Source organism: Mobula hypostoma, chromosome 16, assembly GCF_963921235.1.
Source record: "Mobula hypostoma chromosome 16, sMobHyp1.1, whole genome shotgun sequence".
Classification (NCBI taxonomy): Eukaryota; Metazoa; Chordata; class Chondrichthyes; order Myliobatiformes; family Myliobatidae; genus Mobula; species Mobula hypostoma.
Genome location: NC_086112.1, coordinates 13,616,096 through 13,636,123, shown reverse-complemented (window position 1 = coordinate 13,636,123; position 20,028 = coordinate 13,616,096). Strand labels below are relative to the sequence as shown.

General features: G+C 40.5%; 1 protein-coding gene across 12 annotated transcripts in view; it reads right to left on the bottom strand.

Moving 5' to 3' along the window:
- LOC134357228 (xanthine dehydrogenase-like) overlaps positions 1–20,028 on the bottom strand; it is a 123,871-nt gene that overhangs the window by 30,241 nt on the left and 73,602 nt on the right. For all 12 annotated transcript variants that reach the window (XM_063068549.1, XM_063068539.1, XM_063068546.1 and 9 more), the window contains 8 exons: positions 19,366–19,475; positions 17,839–17,943; positions 12,472–12,550; positions 9,449–9,563; positions 7,687–7,767; positions 5,456–5,620; positions 3,995–4,132; positions 11–93 (listed from right to left, as the gene is read on the bottom strand). In XM_063068549.1, coding sequence (XP_062924619.1) covers positions 11–93; positions 3,995–4,132; positions 5,456–5,620; positions 7,687–7,767; positions 9,449–9,563; positions 12,472–12,550; positions 17,839–17,943; positions 19,366–19,475 — 876 coding nt within the window. The remainder of the gene's footprint in view (positions 1–10; positions 94–3,994; positions 4,133–5,455; positions 5,621–7,686; positions 7,768–9,448; positions 9,564–12,471; positions 12,551–17,838; positions 17,944–19,365; positions 19,476–20,028) is intronic.

Genomic DNA, 20,028 nt, shown 5'->3' with positions numbered 1-20,028 from the left:
AGCAGCCTACCTTGGTATCGAGGCCTTGACCAGATTCAATTCCACCATGTGATACTATCACTGAACCATCGCTGGCTAATATTGAAACAGTGCCTGAAATAAATAATCATTACAAAACACAATAAACATGGTGCATCATAATTAAACTAAAGTGCATAGTACATAGAATAGTACAGCACAGTACAGGCCTTTCGGACCATGATGTTGTGCTGGCCCTTTAACCTACTCTAAAATCACACTAACCCTTCCCTCCTACATATACCTCTATTTTTCTATCAGCCATGTGCCTATCAAAAAGTCCCTTAAATGTTCCTAATGTATCTGTCTCTACCAACATCCTGACAGTGCATTCTATATACCCACCACTCTCTGTGTAAATAACTTAACTCTGACATCCCCCTATACTTTTTTCCAATCACCTTAAAATTATGGCCCTTGTAATAGCCATTTCCACAATGTGAAAAAGGCACAAGCTGCCCTCTTGATCTATGCCTCTTATCGTCTTGTACACCTCTAAAAGTCACCTCTTATCCTCCTTTCCCCAAAGAGAAAAGCCCTAGCTCTCTCAACCTTTGCAGTTGAAGACAAAATATGGTTGAGACAAGGTGAAGAATTACTTGAGCTTTCTAATTGTTGATAGGGTCAATAAGTACATACAGATTCTAAAGTGGTCCCAGCTTTGGCAAAGTTAACTATAACATTGAATTCCGGAAAAAAGGACATTCCAAATACAGATAAAGCCAGTAAGAATGCAAGAATGTTTGTTCAAACTACCATGGACAAGCAAAATGCCAACTGTAATATTTTGAGTTGAGGAAGAAGGACAAAACTTTGCTGATTACTCAAGTGCTCTGAGAAAGTATAGAAAATTCTGTATGCATACTGTAACTGGCATTTCAGATGGTTACCCTTTACAGTAGGCCAATGAGAAGATGGTTTCCTGTTAAGTTGGCACCAAAGAATGGCGACTCTGTGCAGCTCTGAAGGGAATCTTCAAATATATTCCTATGTAGGACTACTACAGATAAAATCTATGGCCACAGCCATGGGTATATATGCATATACATATCGTACATTGCCATACATAATAAAAACTGTACATTACAGCAAATATATATATTAAAAGGGTCAAATTAAATAAGTAGTGCAAAAAGAGAACAAAAAAGTACTGAGGTAGTGTTTATGGATTCAATGTCCATTCAGAAATTGGATGGCAGAGGGGAAGAAGCTGTTTCTGAATTGCTGAGTATGCCTTCAGGCTTCTGTACCTTCTTCCTGATGGCAGCAATGAGAATAGGGCACATCTTGGGTGACGGGAGTTCTTAATGATGGTGTGTGTGTGTGTGTGTGTGTGTGTGTGTCTGTGTCTGTGTTTTACTGTATGCTACAACTCCGCAACTTCACGACATATGTCAGTGATGATAAACTTGATTCGGATTCTATAAACTTTTCTTATTCTGGGTCTAGTAGGTGCTTAAGTCACCTTTGGCAATGCCTTATTGAGAAAGCTATTGATATATGAAAACTATTAAAGAAGGAATCTGATGGAAGAGGAGAGTGGATCATGGTAGAAAGGGAAGAGGAGGGGAATCAGAGGGAGATGATGGACAGGTCAGGAGAAGAGATGAGAGGATAACCAGAGTGGAGAATGGAAAAAGAGTGAAGGGGAAGGGGGGAAGAAATTATTGGAAATTGGAGAAATCGCTGCAATATTATGGATGCGTTGTCCAATAAGGAAAGATGAGAGTAAGAAATCAAGAAGAAAATGTTTCCGCTTGTGGAAGATTCGAGAACATGGTATCACTGATTAAAAGTAAGGGTTCTCTCTGTGACAGAGAGAAGGTGGAATAATTTCACTGAGAATTTTGAGTATCTGGACTTCCACAAGGGGGTAGCAGAGCCTTTGAATATTTTTAAAAGCTAAAGTAGCAGATTCTTGTTCAGGAAGGGAGTGGAAGGTTAACAAAGATAGCCAGGGATACCAAGATGAGACTGAAATCAAATCAGCCATGATCTACTGGATAGGGTAAGCTCAAGGAGCTCAGCAGGTAGAGCTAAAGCCAACAATATTCCAGTCTATTGCTGACAGATAAGTGTCTATAAGTGTTCCTGCTTATTGGCCGGGAAATTTGGATTATGTCAAGCCCAAATGGATTTGGTATATATATCGCAAAGAAGATTACACCACAATTTGTTCCTGGGTGACATTTTAATACTCAATAAAAATCATTCTCTCACCTAACACCAAGGTTCATTAAAATTCACTGATATAAAAAGTTTTCCATTTACTATTTTAATGTAATCTATTTCAATTTGCTTGAGTTTGTCAAATTAGTGCTAACTTAAGGCCGTAAGTCAGAAGAGCAGAATTAGGCCATTCATCCCATCAAGTCTACTCTGCCATTCTATCGTGGCTAATTTATCTTCCCTCTCTAACCTCATTCTCCTGCCTTCTCCCCATAACCTTTGACCCCTTACTAATCAGTAACTGATCAAACTCTGCTTTAAATAATGACTTGTTTGGTTTCAATGAGATCTGTCCTCATTCTTCTGAGCTCCAGCAAATACAGTCCCAGAGCTATCAAACATCTTCCTACCTCAACCAAGCAATGAGTAAATTTACTCTAATAACTTTATTCTTTAACTCCAACCTCTTTTCAGTTAGGACAAATTGCTGATATAGTACAAAGGGATTAAATCTGACTAATTATAATTATGCTCAAGCTAAACGAGAATGAGTTATAGAACAATAAAACATGGATACAGGCCCTTCAGCCCAATTAGTCCATACTGACCATGGTACCCACCAAACTAGACCAAATTTCCTGCGTTCAGCCCACAGCCCTCTAAGCTCCACCCCTCCATCTACCTATCCAAATGCTTCTTAAATATTTGCTTGCCTCAGTCACTTCCTGTGGCAGCTCATTCCATATTCTCACCACCCTCTGCATGAAGAATATGCCTCGTAGGTCTTTTTCCTCTTGCCCTAATTTTATGCCCCAGGTTTTGGACTCCCTTGATGTTTTTAATGCTCTAAACTGTTTTTGACAAAAGGAAGAACCCAGTACCAAGCAAAATAAATGCACTTCTGTTTACAAAGCAATATGACATAGTACAGGCCCTTCGGCCCACAATGTTGTGCCAACCTTTTAACCTACTCTAAGATCAATCTGACCCTTCCCTCCTACATACCCCTCCATTATTCTATCTCTAAGTATCTTTTAAATGTCCCTTATGTATCTGTGTTCACCACCACCACTGGCAGGGCATTCCATGTACCCACAATTCTCTGTAAAAAAATGTACACAGACTGAAATAGTGATTTTAAGATGTGTCCAAAAGTGAAAACACTGCGTCTTCTTACAGAAAACAATTTATCTATGACAGTATACACTCAGTAGCCATTTTAATAGGTACAGGTATGGAATCTAGCATAGTCTTCTGACTTCAGGTTCGACATGTTGTGCAGAGAAGCTCTTCTACGCATCACTGTTGTAATGCATGGTTATTTCCGCTGCTGTTACCGTCCTGTCAGCTTGAACCAGTCTGGCCATACTCCTTTAAATTCTCTCAAGGTGTTTTCACTCATAGAACTGCCACTCACTGGGTGCTTTTTGTTTCTCGCACCATTCTCTGTAACCTCTACAGACTGTTGCATGTGAAAATCCCAAGAAATCAGCAGTTTCTGAGATACTCAAACCACCCTAACTGGCACTAACAGTCATTCTATGGCTAAAGTCACTTAGATCACATTTCTTCCCCATTCTGACATTCGATGTGAACAACAACTCAACCTCTTGACCATGTCTGCACGCTTTTAATGCATGGAGTTGCCGCCACATGATTGCATGATTAGATATTTGCATTAACAAGCAGGAGTACAGGTGTACATAATAAAGTAGCCACTGAGTATATTTCCATGTCTCAAAAATCTCCTTTCAGTTACACTCTTACCCAGGTGTACCACCAGAGTGTGTTCCTTTTCAATACTCACACAGGTAATATGTCCAGCTCCAGAAGAGGCTGTACTTAAGGGGCACCACTGCCAGACCTTTCTTCTTCCACACATTCTCTGCATTAAACTTCTTAATTGCTTGCATGCGTTCTGCCACATCCGCTTTTGTTAACTGAGCTGTTCAGATTGAAACCAACAAAAGCATTTGAACGTTAACAACAGGAATTCTGCAGACCTCTGGGTCCCCCGCCCCCACTTGTCTTTCTTCCCGGACCTCCTGTCCCATGATCCTCTCGTATCCCTTTTGCCAATCACCTGTCCAGCTCTCGGCTCCATCCCTCCCCCTCCTGTCTTCTCCTATCATTTTGGATCTCCCCCTCCCCCTCCAACTTTCAAATCCCTTACTCACTCTTCCTTCAGTTAGTCCTGACGAAGGGTCTCGGCCTGAAACGTCGACTGTACCTCTTCCTAGAGATGCTGCCTGGCCTGCTGCGTTCACCAGCAACTTTTATGTGTGTCATTTGAACGTTAACTTTTTTTTCATTTGGTGGTGCAACTGAAAAAACTGTGCTCCCATGTCTCCCGCATGTTTTCCAGACTTCCAAGTAAAATAGCTAATTTGAAGTAATTGCTTTTTTTTGGATCTCCCCCTCCCCCTCCCCCTTTCAAATCTCTTACTATCTCTTCTTTCAGTTAGTCCTGATGAAGGGTCTCGGCCCGAAATGTCAACTGTACCTCTTCCTATAGATGCTGCCTGGCCTGCTGCGTTCACCAGCATTTTTGATGTGTGTTGCTTTTTTGAAAAAAATGAATTATTTTGTGAATTCATCAGTAGGTAGGATAGAGACAAAAGTAAAAGTCATTTGATCTGTGACTGCAAAGAGTTGAACAGTAATCTATGCACAAAAGGGAATCATATTCAGGAGTAACGTGAAAACTCTCACATATTAAAGATAAAGATAAAAAAGTGTAGGTTTAATTGCAACATGTACACGTAACATATACAGTGAAATGCTGAAAAATGGGTTAGACTGCTCCAATTCAGTGATGTGCTTTGGATATTTATTTATTTTAAACACAGTTCACTACACCAACAAAACACTTCACTGCATGTTTCGATGTACATATAATAAATAAATGATTTTTCCTCTCTATAGATACTGCCTGACCAATTGAGTTCCTCCAGTATTTTGTATGCGTTGCTCTGTATCTGCAGAATCTCCTGTGTTTAGAACAAGTAAGAACTGTCCATTAAAAAGAAAAAATAGGCATGTCTACAAAAGTATTTATGTACCGTCTTTGTATGTGACTTCCAAAACAAATGATGTGTTTTGAAGTAAACATAAAGGATCTTACAAATATATTTGCAGATAATATTCAAAATATACAATTATGTCAATGCTTACAATTTCAGTTGACTAAACATAAACACCTACTTCTAGTACAAGTACACAAGCTCTCATTAAATCTTAATCTATAATGACAGAGTTCCAAACTCACTCGAGTAAAGGTCCTGAATGCTGCAGTAAGGCAGAACAAAACCCATTGGTGTTTGGTCTCCCCGAGCATACAGATTCTTCTGCTTCACAGCAATTGGATCCAGTGACAGAAACTTGGCCACGTGTTCAAGGATTGTCTCAATGACAAATATGTTGGGCTTTGAACCTGAACGTGCAAAATATTTTGGTGTGCAAATTAGTAGAATTCCATCCTACAAAAATTGTGATCACATCTCTTCTGAACTTATTGTGTAAATCTACACTGTCATTCTTGTGTCGCTCTGTTCTAGATATAACTGTGCAGGTGAAATGACCTATTCCAATTAGGTACCAATGACCCCATAAAACAACTCAAAGAAAGTTGCTTCCCCACCTTCTTATTCTGGCTTTTGTCCCCTTCCTTTCCAGTCCTGATGAAAGGTCTTGGCCCAAAATGACGACTGCTTATTCCCCTCCAAGTTTTTATCTCCCATGGTTCACGTGCCTCTCCTATCAGATTCCTCCTTCTTCAGTACTTTACCTCTCCCAGCTTCTCACTTCTCCCTTCATTCCCCATCCCCCTCACCTGGTGTCAACTACCTTTTACATCTTGTACTCCTTCCCCTCCTCCCAACAACCACCTTCTTATTTTGGCTTCAACCTCTTTTCTTTCCAGTCCTGATGTAGAGTCTTGGCCCAAAATGTTGACTTGTTTATTCCCCTTCATAGATGCTGCTTGACTTGCTGATTTCCTCCAACATTTTGTGTGTGTAACTCAAAGAGCTGAAAGTTCCTACCGCAACTTAATCAAAATTTCTCTTGCTACCCTTATGAGCAATATTTGGGGTAGCTGCCTATTCACTTGTTTAGTGATAGTGACAAATACTGTATTTCTAATTTGTGTCCCAAGTTACATTTTAGCTTCAGTAAGTTTTCTTCTAGTACTGATTTATTTTACACAAACATATTCTGTTAAAACTACTGAGTCTCACATACCCAAAGCATCTACTGGGAATATAATATAACCATTTAACTAATTAGTTAGTTCTAGTCTAAGAACATCTTGACTGGCACAACCATTCTGAAGATAAAATTTATTTTTGTTTTCCAACACAAGAGGTCAGATTAAACCTTCTAATGCAGAGCTGAAAGATACAGTCAAACTGCTACCTTTAACCCAGTTAACTGTGGAACCCCAGAACACTTTGGGCAGAAACTGAAGTCCACTTTCCCAGCCCTGCTAAATTTATGATCATGATAACTACACTGCTCTATTGGACAACAGAGGAGTGAACTTCACAGCTGGGAATCTCCCTGTTGAATCTCTTTTATTGATATCTTAGAAATACAGTACGGTAATAGGCCCTTCCATCCCAATGAGCCCGTGATGCCCAATTACACCCATGTGACCAATGACCCTACTAACACACACGTCTTTGAAATGTGTAGAAACTGGAACAACCGGAGGAAACACACATGGTTATGGGGAGAACATACACACTCTTGCAGACAGCTTTGGAAATTGAACCTTGGTCAGTGCTGCTGTAATAGTGTTACACTAACCACTAGTGTGCTGCCTATAAGCTAAATTAACATTTTTTGGTGGAGTTTCAGTGTGCCCATAGAAGTCAACAGGAAGAAGTGGCTATAGAGTTCAGTAGCTTTATATATATTATTTTCAGCAATTTTTATTTTCACTTTTTAAAATATCTTTAATAGTATTTTTATTCCTTAAAAGTGCCTCAGTGTTCTGAAATTAGAATGATGAAGACATTCGCAAGCAATCAACTGAAATCACAGTTTTAATGCTAGTCAAAGTGGAGTTTGTTGTTCTATACACAACTACATGTGCATTGAAAACAGTATCACAGGAACATCGCATTGTATAAACAGTGATCATAAGGAAAACATAAACTAAACATAAATTATACACAATTTATACAAGAAAGCAGACAAAAAATAAAAATGAAGTCTAGAATAGAGGTCATAGGTCAGGGGTGAAATGTGAAATACTGAGGGGGAACAAGTGAGATTGTGGAATGAGCTGCCAGTGGAAATGGTGGCTGCAAGTTTGATGTTAATACTTAAGAGAAGTTTGGATAAGTACCTGGATGGGAGGGGCATGGAGGACTACAGTGCAGGTGCGAGTCAATGGGACTAAGAGTAACAGTTCAGCATGGACTAGATGGGTTGAAGGATGTAGTTCTGTACAGTAGTATTCTATAATTCATTCAGTATACACACATCTCTTACCTGGAGATCTGCACCATGTATGAGGTGCACGATTTGTCTTCAAAGCTACAGGGATCAGCTGCCAATTTTTACACCTGTAAGCTGCAATAAGGAAAAGTGCCGTGAATCTCATGAGCAAAGTGTAAACGACCACACCGTCAACTACATTAAGACTTCAATAATATGACTTTTTGCTTATGCATTGTAAACTTGGTGGCTATTTTAAATGTTGCAGGTATTAAGTATTTAATTTCCATAAATAAATACAGCAACAGTTCACAATGAGCAGAGTTATCAAGCATATTTATTTTTATTTGTTAGGAGATACAGTACAGAACAGGCTCTTCTGGCCCAAAAAAAACCTCACTACCCAGAAACCCACCTATTTAATACTAGTCTAATCACAGGACAACTTACAATGACCAATTAACCTACTATCAGTACGTCGTTGGACCACGTGACAAAGCAGAGCTTCTGGAGGAAACGCACGCCTTCACAGTAAGGACGTACAAACTCCTGACAGAGGACGATGGAATGAAACTCCAGCGTTCTGAGCTGTAATAGCATTTTACTAACTGCTACGTTATGTGGCACACATTTAGGTGCCAATAACTCTGAATTATGAATTTAGAGAGGAGAAAACCTTGGTCAAAGGTGCCAATGTTCCCATATACAATAATGAGCATTTTCCAATGGCTAGATTTACTACGTGTGAGTGATATTAGACATAAATATTGCAGTTAATGGAGCTGATTTTAATTCCAAACAATACAAATGCAGTTGCTGAAAATCTAAAACAGTACACAGTTTCTGTGCTGCAGTGGCTAGCAGAATACTTTACAGAGGGATGAAAACTGATTGGCGTTAAATTCCTGCTGGCACCTGTAAGGAATTTGTACTTTCTACCTTGACTGATAAATTTTATTTATCATATGTACATCGAATCATACCACAAAATGCATCATTTGGGTCAAATCAAATCTGGGAGGATTATGCTGGACAGCCAGCAAGTGTAATCACACTTCTGGTGCCAACATGGCATGCTCACAGCTCACTAACACTAACCAGTGCATCTTTGGAATGTGGGAGGAAACTGGAGCACCCAGATGAAACACACGTACAAACTCCTTACAGACAAGTGACAGGAACTGAGCCCAGCCTGCTGGCACTGTAAAGCGTTATGATAACCACTATGCTTCTGTGGTGAAAACTCATGGAAACAGCAGTTAAACAAAAGCAAAATACCACTGATGTCAGATATTCTGAGAAACAAACAGAAGCTAGTGTCTTTGGCGGGATTGGAGAAGAGGGAAAGAGCGTGAGAGAGGAAGTAAGAGAGAAGCACACTTGGCAAGTACAAGAGGGAGAACGGAGGAATAGAATGAATGGGGACAATTCCATCAGGGTGGAAGGGAGATGGGTGAATAATCAAGATAACTGACAGCATTACAGGCTTTAAATGCTGATAACATACTAATACTGAATTCTTAAATGAGATAAAGTTCAAAGTACATTTATTATCAAAGTATGTATAGATTATACAACCTTGAGATTCATCTGCTTACAGACAGCCACAAAATAAGAAACTTAAAACAGAACAATTAAAAGAAAGAACACTGATGCACAGAGAGAGAGAAAAAAAAACAAACCATGCAATCAATTAAAGCAACTGCATTCAGAATGAAAGTGAGTCCATAGCCCCAAAATCTGGAGCAGCCAGAACAGGCCCATTTCTTCATCCTCAGTTCTTCACACAATGGGGCAAATCATAGTGATACTTTACCATTATCTGAAAACACCAAGTTCTCTCCAACTTCATTATCATTTGGACTGCTTCCACTGTTACAGTAGTAAATAATAATGATGCCATTTAGCGTGCCATCCTCATTGAAGCCCACCTGCAACAAATCAAAGGCAATGTCTTTTTAAGCATGGCTAGTTGCGACAGATGGATAACAATCTGACTGGACTGCCTGTATCTCACTGAAGACTGTGCAGTAATGGGCAGCAGCAGTGCATCATTCCAAAGTACAATCGTGCATTTAAAACTTGTTAAATCATTGAAGTGAAGAAAGCAATTAAAATGCTTGAGTTGAGGTCTAGGGAAGCTGTTACTGAGGTTAATTTTGGCGAGGCTACATCTGGAGTACTGGTTTCACTGGGTCTCTATATGGCAAAATTAATGCACCAGAGGAGTTCAAAGATAACTGGCTTATCATTGTCACATGTACTGGGAGACAATGCAAAACTTTGCATACAATCCAAACAGATTATTCCATACATTAGCAAACTGAGGTAATACAAAAGGAAAGCAGTAACAGAATGCAGAATAAAGTATCATATTTACAGAGAAAATGCAGTGTAGGTAGACAATAATGTGCAAGGTAGACTGGGAGATTAATAGTTCATCTTTAGAATAGGAAAGGCCATGAATCTAATAAGAGCAAGATAGAAACTGTCCTTGAGCAACACACACAAATTGCTGAAGGACTTCAGAAAGTCAGCCAGCATCTACGGAGGGGAGTAAACAATCAACGATTCAGGCTGAGATCCTTCATCAGGACTGGAGTGCAAGGTGGCAGAAGTCAAACTGTCCTTGATGCTGGTGGCACATTTTGTCAATGATTTGTATCTTCTGCCTAATGGAAGGCTGGGGGAGAAGAGAGAATGAGTGGTGTGAGAGGAGTCTTTGATAATGTTGACAGCTTTCCTGAGGGAGTGGAAAGTGTAGACAAAATTAATTGAAGGTGAGGGCCAGGGGTATCTGATAAATTTCATATTGTCACAAATAAGAATTTGAATATAGCAAAACTCTTCTGTCATAAACAACAATTAGGCTTTAAAGACAGGATATTAAGAATGTCAAAATGAAGTAAAAAACAAAATTAAGCAAATTTCTTTTTACCAAGAATATGATATCATTGTGGAACAGATGTTTAGCAGGCTGGTGCAACAGAAATTGTTTGGAGATTTTAAAGAATGAGCAAATTGCCAAATCACCCCAGAAATGGAAACCAAAAACAGAAAATTCTGTAAATTCAGAGCAGGTTATGAGAATAGGTTGAGTGTACTTGGCCTTTTCTCCTTGGAGCGATGGAGGATGAGAGGTGACCTGATAGAGGTGTATAAGATGATGAGTGGCATTGATTGTGTGGAAACCAGAGGCTTTTTCCCTGGGCTGATATGGCTAACACGAGGGGACATAGATCTAAAGTGCTTGGGAATAGGTACTGAGGAGATGTCAGAGATAAGTTTTTTTTTAAAACAGAGAGTGGTGGGTACATGGAATGCACTGCCAGTGGCAGCGGTGGAAGCAGATACGATAGGGTCTTTTAAGAGCCTCTTAGATAGATACATGGAGTGTAGAAAAACAGAGGGCTATGGGATTGGGAAATTCTAGGCAGTCTCTGGAGTAGGTTACATGGTCGGCCCAACATTGTGGGCCAAAGGGCCTGAAATGTGCTGTAAATTTCTATGTTCTATGTTAGATAGCCTCCAAGAAGAGAGAAAAACAGATAGATTTTTCATGATTGTTCCTAAATGAAACACAGATGTTGCACATACAAAATGCAGGAAGAACTCAGCAGGTCAGGCAGCATCTATGGAGAGGAATAAACAGTTGACATTTCAAGCCATGATTCTTCTTCAGGTGTTTACGATAGAAGATGTTAACCATTTCTCAGTCTAGAGATGCCACCAATCCCAATTGAGTTTGCCACTTTTATTTCAGATATTTCATAAGTTGTATCTCCTTTTATATCTAATAGTGAAATTTAGCTTTGAATAGAAGATATTTTACAAGGAATTTGAATGGATTCAATGGATGAACCAATGTAATGTTCGACAAGCAAAAAGCAAACAGCTGAAAGAACTCACAGGTCCTTTAGTTGAGTAACACAATTACAATAGATGATAATTGCATTACAAAATGTAAAGCAACAGCAATGTTAAACTATCCTAAATATTTAATTAGCACAATATTTTTAAGATGAGCTGGACTGAATTCCTTTTTTCTTATTATAAGGCATTGCCTTATGAACATTGGGAGCAGTTTTGGGCCTCTTATCTAAGAAAGAATGTGCTGGCATTGGAGAGGCTCCAGAGGAGGGTCTGGAGAAAGATACTGGGAATGAAAAAGTTAACATATGAGGATCAGTTGATGGTTTTGGGCCCATAATTGTTTGAGTTTAGAAGAATGAGGGGAGATCTCATTAAAACCTATTAAATATTGAAAGGTCTAGATAGAGTGGATGTGGAAAGGATACTTCCTATAGTGGGAAAGTTTAGGATCAGAGGGCATAGCCTCAGAATACAAGGATGTCTCCTCAGAACTGAGATGAGGAGGAATTTTACAAGCCAGAGAGTGAATCTTTGGAATTCATTGCCACGGACAGCTATGGAGGCCAAGTCACTGGGTATGTTTAAAGCAGAGATTGAAAGGCTCTTGATTTTTAAAGTTTGTCAAAGGTTATGGGGAGAAGGCAGAAGAATGGGGTTGAGAAGGATAACTCATTATGATGGAATGGTGGAGTAGACTCGATGGACTGAATAGCCTAATTCTGCTCCTTTGTCTTATGGTCTAATGTGAAGGCATAAACAAATTGCTGGGATCTCTAGGGATCAGGTAGTATCCAAGGAGGCAAAGAGATAGTATACATTTCTGGTGAAAACCCAGTATCATGATTGAGAGAATAGAAGACCTGCAGTTTCACATGTCTGTATCACAGTAAACTGGCTCTCAAAAAGCTAGCATATCAGACCAAAAAAAAAAAATCAGGCCTTCCACAATCTGGAACCGTTTCTCACCTTGTATCTTACTATATAGCCGTGCCGTTTGCCGATGGCTTTCATATTGGTGCTTAGGTCCATCATGCATCGAACAGGTCTGTAAGAAAGAAATGTGATGATATAGAATGCAACATCACATAAGGGACCTTATTCATCTAATGAAGCAAAGTTCCTCAACAGGCCACTGTAGTAGGAGATAGTAAACTCACAATGGGAATCATCAATTCTTGGTTCTGTAACACAGCAGAGACAGATGGGGGAGCCCCTATAGGGTTATTACCAGGCAGTGACAGTCTATAACAGGCTGAAATGACACAAGCTGAAATGGTTAAAGTATATTCTAGGCCAGGTTACAAGACTAGAAATGGATCCATTAAACTTCAGGATGATGGGTTCCCATTGTACATACATGTTTCAAAGTAAATTTATTATCAAAGTACCTAAATGTCACTATATACTGTACAACCTTGAGATTCATTTTCTTGTGGACATTCACAATAAGTGCAAAGAAACACAATAGAATCAATGAAAAACCAATGTACAAATTACAATAAATTATGCAAATACAAGAAGAAAAACGAAATAAATAATACTAGATAATGAGTAATAAATAATATTGTGAACAGGAATTGTGGGGTCCTTGAAAGTAAGTCCATAGATTGTTGAATCAATTCAGTGTTGAAGTGAGTGAAATTATCCACACTGGCTCATGAGCCTAAACGATGAAGGGTAATAACTGTCCCTGAACCTGCTGGTGTCCCTGTACCTCCTTCCCACTGGCGGCAGCAAGAAGGGAGCCTGGCTTGGATGGTGGGGGTCCTTGATGATGGATGCTGGTTTTCTGTGACAGTGTTTCATGAAGATGTGTTCAATGGAGCGGAGAGCTTTACCCATGATTGACTGGGCCGTACCTATTACTTTCCGTAGGCTTTTAAATTCAAGGGCATTGGTGTTTTGTACCAGACTATGATATAACTAATCAGTATACTCTCCTCTACGCACCTATAGAAGTTTTTCAAGTTTTAGATGACATGCCGAATCTTCACAAACTTCCAAGAAAGTAAAGGCACCATTGTGTCTTCTTTGTAATGGGACGTGCTGGACCCAGGACAGATCCTCTGAAATGATAACGCCGAGGAACCTGAGTTTGCTGACTGGCTCATGGACTTCCAGTAGTCAATACTTAGCTCTTTGGCTTTGCTGATATTAGATGAAAGGTTGTTGTTTCTGGCACCATTCAACCAGACGTTTAATCTCCCTCCTATCTCCTGATTAAAAACCACCTTTGATTCAGCCAATCACAGTGGTGTTGTCAGCAAATTTAAATATAGTATTAAAGCTGTACTTAACCTCACAGTCATAAGTTTCAAGTGAGTAGAGCAGGGGGCTAAGCACATGGGCTTGTGGTGCGGCCGTGCTGATGGTGATTGTGGAAGAGATATTGTTGCCAATCCGAACTGAGTGGGGTCTGCAAGTGAGGAAATCAAGGATCTAGTTGCATAAAGAGGTACATGTCTAACAAAGTAGATTTCCTCAACACACCATTGTAGTAGGAGATAGCAGACTCACAGTAGGGAATAGTGAATTCTCGGTCTGCAGTACAACAGAGAGAGATAGGGAGATGAGCATGTAATAAAGTGGACCCTTATGGGGTTGGTACCAGGCAGTGAAAGTTTATAACAGGGTGAAATGGTCCAAGCTTTAGACTGTAGGCGAAAGAGAATCAGCGTACTCATGGTTGGTTACTAACATAGCAATGGATTCATTAAGCTCCAGGATAGGAGCTTGACTTCGTACGTACAAGATTTAAAGTAAACTTATTATCAAAGAACATACATGTTGCCATAAACTACCCTGAGATTCATTTTCTTGTGGACCTCCACCGTAAATGCAAAGAAAAACAATAGAATCCACAAAAATGCACACAACAAAGGTGGACAAACAACCAGTGTACAAAATACGAACTGTGCAAATACAAAAAGAGAAATAAAAATAAAATAATAATAATAAATAAGCAATAAATATCGAGAAGATGAGATGAAGAACCCTTGAAAGCGAGTCTATAGGTTGGAGGGGCAAGTGAAGTTCAGTGACGTTATCTGATGGCCCGGGCTATCAGAGAGGCAAAGCATGCACATGCCCAGCAAATCCGCAGCCACTTCCAGGACAGCGGCAACACGCAGCGCATGTGGAAGGGCATTCAGGACATCACCAACTACAGGACGACATCACCTGACTGTGCGGGTGATGCCTCCCTCCCAGTTGCGCTGAACAACTGCTACGCTCGTTTTGGGGCGGCAAATGACGCAGCAGCGAGGAAAACCACCCCTCCTCCAAATGACCAGGTGCTGTGTCTTACCGTGGCCGATGTGAGGAGAACCCTGTGCAGGGTCAACGCACGGAAGGCTGCTGGACCAGACAATATTCCAGGCAGAGTGCTTACAGGATGTGCAGACCAGCTAGCAGATATTCTCACTGACATCTTCAGCATCTCCCTGAGCAGCGCCGTCGTTCCTACGTACTTCAAGGCCGCCACCATCGTCCCCGTGCTGAAGAAGTCTTCAGTGTCCTGCCTCAACGACTACCGTCCTGTTGTACTCTCATCCATCATCAGGAAGTGTTTCGAGAGGCTCATCATGAGGCACATCAAGACCCTGCTGCCGCCCTCACTGGACCCCCTGCAGTTCGCGTACCGTCCCAACCGTTCAACAGACGACGCCATTGCCATCACCCTCCACCTAGCCCTAACCCACCTGGACAAAAAAGACACGTACGTTTGAATGCTGCTTATAGACTTCAGTTCAGCATTCAACACAATCATTCCTCAGAAACTGATTGGAAAGCTGAGCCTACTGGACCTGAACACCTCCCTCTGCAACTGGATCCTAGACTTCCTGACTGGGAGACCCCAGTCAGTCCAGATCGGAAGCAGCATCTCCAACACCTTCACACTAAGCACTGGGGCCTCCCAGGGCTGTGTGCTCAGTCCACCGCTGTTCACTCTGCTGACCCATGACTGTGCTGCAACACACAGCTTGAACCACATCATCAAGTTCGCTGATGACACAACCATGGTGGGTCTCATCAGCAAGAACAATGAATCAGCATACAGAGAGGAAGTGCAGCGGCTAATGGACTGGTGTAGAGCCAACAACCTGTCTCTGAATGTGAACAAAACAAAAGAGATGGTTGTTGACTTCAGGAGGACACGGAGCTACCACTCTCCGCTAAACATCGACGACTCGTTAAGAGCAGCAAATTTCTTGGTGTTCACCTGGCGGAGAATCTCACCTGGTCCCTCAACACCAGCTCCATAGCAAAGAAAGCCCAGCAGCATCTCTACTTTCCGCGAAGGCTGAGAAAAGTCCATCTCCCACCCCCCCATCCTCACCACATTCTACAGAGGTTGTATTGAGAGCATCCTGAGCAGCTGCATCACTGCCTGGTTCAGAAATTGCACCATCTCGGATCGCAAGACCCTGCAGCAGATTAGTGAGGTCAGCTGAGAAGATCATCAGGGTCTCTCTTCCCGCCATTACAGACATTTACACCACACGCTGCATCCGCAAAGCAATCAGCATTATGAAGCAACATACATCAAAGTTGCTGGTGAACGCAGCAGGCCAAGCAGCATCTATAGGAAGAGGCGCAGTCGACGTTTCAGGCCGAGACCCTTCGTCAGGACTGACGAAGGGTCTCGGCCTGAAACGTCGACTGCGCCTCTTCCTATAGATGCTGCTTGGCCCGCTGCGTTCACCAGCAACTTTGATGTATGTTGCTTGAATTTCCAGCATCTGCAGAATTCCTGTTGTTAGCATTATGAAGGACCCCACATGCCCCTCATACAAACTCTTCTCCCTCCTGCCATCTGGCAAAAGGCGCCGAAGCATTCGGGACCTCACGACCAGACTATGTAACAGTTTCTTCCCCCAAGCCATCAGACTATTGCCCAACCTACTGCCTTCTACTGTACCTTTTGTCTTGTTTATTATTTATTGTAATGCCTACACTGTTTTGTGCACTTTATGCAGTCCTGTGTAGGTCTGTAGTCTAGTGTAGATTTTGTTTTGTTTTACGTAGTTCAGTGTAGTTTTTGTATTATTTCATGTAGCACCATGGTCTCGAAAAACATTGTCTCATTTTTACTGTGTACTGTACCAGCAGTTATGTTTGAAATGACAATAAAAAGTGACTTGACTTGACTTCGGTTCAAGAGCCTGATGGTTGAAAGGAAATAATTGTTCTTGAATCTGCCTGTGTGAAAGCGGAACTGCACAGAGCTCACATTCAACATAGGTACTGAAGCTTTGCACTGCAGAAGGCTTACCTCACTATCTATACACAACACATGTAAGGTAGAGATAGTGGTGGGAAAGTAGAGAAGAAATACTATGAGAATAATGAAAGCTTTAAGAGCCCCAGGACTCACACCACCAGGTTAAGGAACAGTTATTATCCCTCAACCATCAGGCTCTTGAACTAACTTGCCCATCATTGAAATGTTCCCACAATGTATGGACTCACTTTCAAGGCCTCTTCAACTCATGTTCTCAATATTTATTTATTATTATTATTTATTTCTTTTCGTATTTGTAGTTTGTTGTCTTTTACACCCAGGTTGTATACCCAAGTCTTTCATTGATTCTATCATGGTTATTTTTTATTATGGATTTATTGCCTGCACGAAAATGAATCTCTGTAGTATATGATGACATATATATATACTGATAATAAATTTACTTTGAACTTGAATGGTATGACATTAACTGTCAGAAAATTTCTAAATCTATTCAGGACTTGAAACAGGGCACTTAAAAAAATCATGATTTTGCCAACCCTAATTAAGTTTTTGAGTACGTAAGGGAAGTAGGATGGGCAAGGGAGGAGAATTAGGTACGGTAAATATTAAAGAAACTTGAGGAAATCCATGTCCCTGTCCATTGTGAATAACCCAAACATAGTGCAAAATATTTGAACTACTTAATTAATCAAATTAATAACTTTACATCAAAGGTCAAAGTCAATTTATTATCCAAGCACGTATATGTTACCATGTTACTCTGAAAGGTACCTCTGCACACTGTTTGTCAGTCTTTAGGCATGTTTTTTCTTGCAGATTTAAAGTCAAAGTGAATTTATTATCAAAGAACCAAGATGCTACCCTGAGATGCATTTTTACAAGCATTTACAGAGAATTTGTTGTATTTTTTAATTACATTAAATAACCAAATTGTATTTCTTTATTTTTACTATATCTCTTTCAGCAGCAGATTTTCCCTCCAAATGTTGTTAATGAATCTACTGTACTTTCTTTGCAGTCAGATTTCAACTCACTGATTTAAAAACTCTCTAGAATATTTGGTACTCTGTGCATCTGAATCCTACCTGTGAAGTATAGAAGCAGCTACGGCTCCTGCACAAGCCACTAAATTTGAACGACTGGCTTTGCCTCCATAAGCTCCACCCAAACGCTTCGCCATGACATTAATACTGTGAAAACACAAATACACCTGAATGATCTACCAAAGATTATTGTCAGGCTTACTGTGGGAGTTAACTGTTAAATATCAACAGGAATACAATCTTGCACATAAGGGATTAAACCGCAAATGCTCAAACTACAAATAAAATAGTTCGTAACTACCTCCTTAAAAGAAAACTCAAGTTACGGCATCAGATGTGAGAACTTACACAATACATTGCATGTTCCATGCTCCAATTGAGTAGATGATGCCTCTGCTTCTTTAAGTCATCCCCACCAACCTAAACCCCAGGCTTCAGCACTGATTCAGTCCGAAAAATAGCTGAGCGCACTGGAACACTCTGGAAACTATTGTAAAAAAGCTTTTGGCACATTGGCCTTCATAAATCAAAGTATTGAGTGCAGGAGTTGGAATGTTATCTTAAAGTTGTCTATGACATTGCTGAGGCCTAATTTGGAATACTTTGTGCAGTTTAGAGCACCTGCCTACAGGAAAAGCATCTTTAAGATTGAAAGGGTGGAGAGAATTTATAAGGGTGTTGCCAGGACTTGAGGACCTGAGTTACAGGGAAAGGTTGAATAAGTTAGGACTTTTGAGCGTAGAAGAATGAGGGGAGATTTAAAAGATGTATACAAAATCATGAGGAGTATAGACAGGGTAAATATAAGCAGGCTTTTCCATTGAGATTGGGTGAGACTAGAACTAGAGACACAGAGTTAAAGGTGAAAGGTGAAATGGTTAAGGGGAACATGAAAAGGGACTTCTTCAATCAGAGGGTGGTGAGAGTATGGACTGAACTGCCAGTGCAAATGGTGGATGCAGTTTTGATTTCAACATTTCAGAGAAAGTTGGATAGGTACATGGATAGGAATGGCATGGAGGGCTGTAGTCCGGATGCAGGTCAATAGGACTAGGTAGATTAATAATTCGGCATGGACTAGGTGGCCCAAGGTGCATGCTTCTGTGCTGTAGTGTTCTATGACTCTATGAAACAGCTGACCACAGTGGAACAAACTGGGAATGACTGAAAACATTGGAAGCAACAAAGACTAGCTTCCCCCGCTGTATCGATGAAGACCTATGTTCCAAACTAGTTCTGCCTCTAATCACGTTGTCAAAGTACAACTACACCAAATGGCATCTATAAAACAATAAAATTATAAAACACAGAAGCAGAATTAGGTAATTTAGCCCATTATTTCTGCTCTGCCATTCTATCATGGCTGATTTATCATACCTTTTAACCCAGTCCCCTGCCTTCTCCTGTAATCTTTGATGAGGGCTTTATGCTAACCTCTACACTACCCTGCTGCCCCACCATTATTCTGTATTATTGGAGTTTTCTAAACTTCACAAGGATACCACTAATGTAAGCTGAAAAAAACATGATAGATAATTGTACTTTACTAAGCAATGAAAATAAATTTACTTCTTCGCTTGTATTCCAAGGGCATTGGCAACGACCTGTTGGACCAAAGTCAACCACTGGCTTGATGCCTGGATGTCCAGACCATCTTCTGTAGGCACACACCGACAGATCTATCCAAAGGTAAATAGCATTGTAAAAAACAGGAACTTCTAAAAGGGCAGTATTTGTAATGCACTGTCCCAAGTTATACCAGCTTAACTTAAGGAAAGCTAAATCAATATTAAGATCACTGGAAACTTTCCTGAACTTTCCTCAAGGAATATGCTGAAAAGTACAGTAGTTTACAGTTTCATCTATTTAATTCTAAATAAATATATCTTAAATATTACTGTGTGGATGTTTTAGTTTCAGAGACAGGGACAGGATGAGAGTCAACCATGGATTTTATGTCCTAGATGTTTACGTTAGATATGCACACCAGTACGCAAGCCAGGACAGTATGATTTAGAGAGCAAGCTGTTGCCTATGCAGCAGGCACCCCTCTCCACTTAGCTGATGAATCCAAAGGAATGGCAGAGACTGATACAGATTGGCACTAGCAATGTCACAGGAATTTAATGTAGGATTGCCTTATGGACTCCAGCTTCAGTTTTCTCCTCAAGGTTTACTCCCAAAGCCTTCTACATTAGTGGGTTTGGCTGCAAGGTAGCAGAGGTTTGAGAT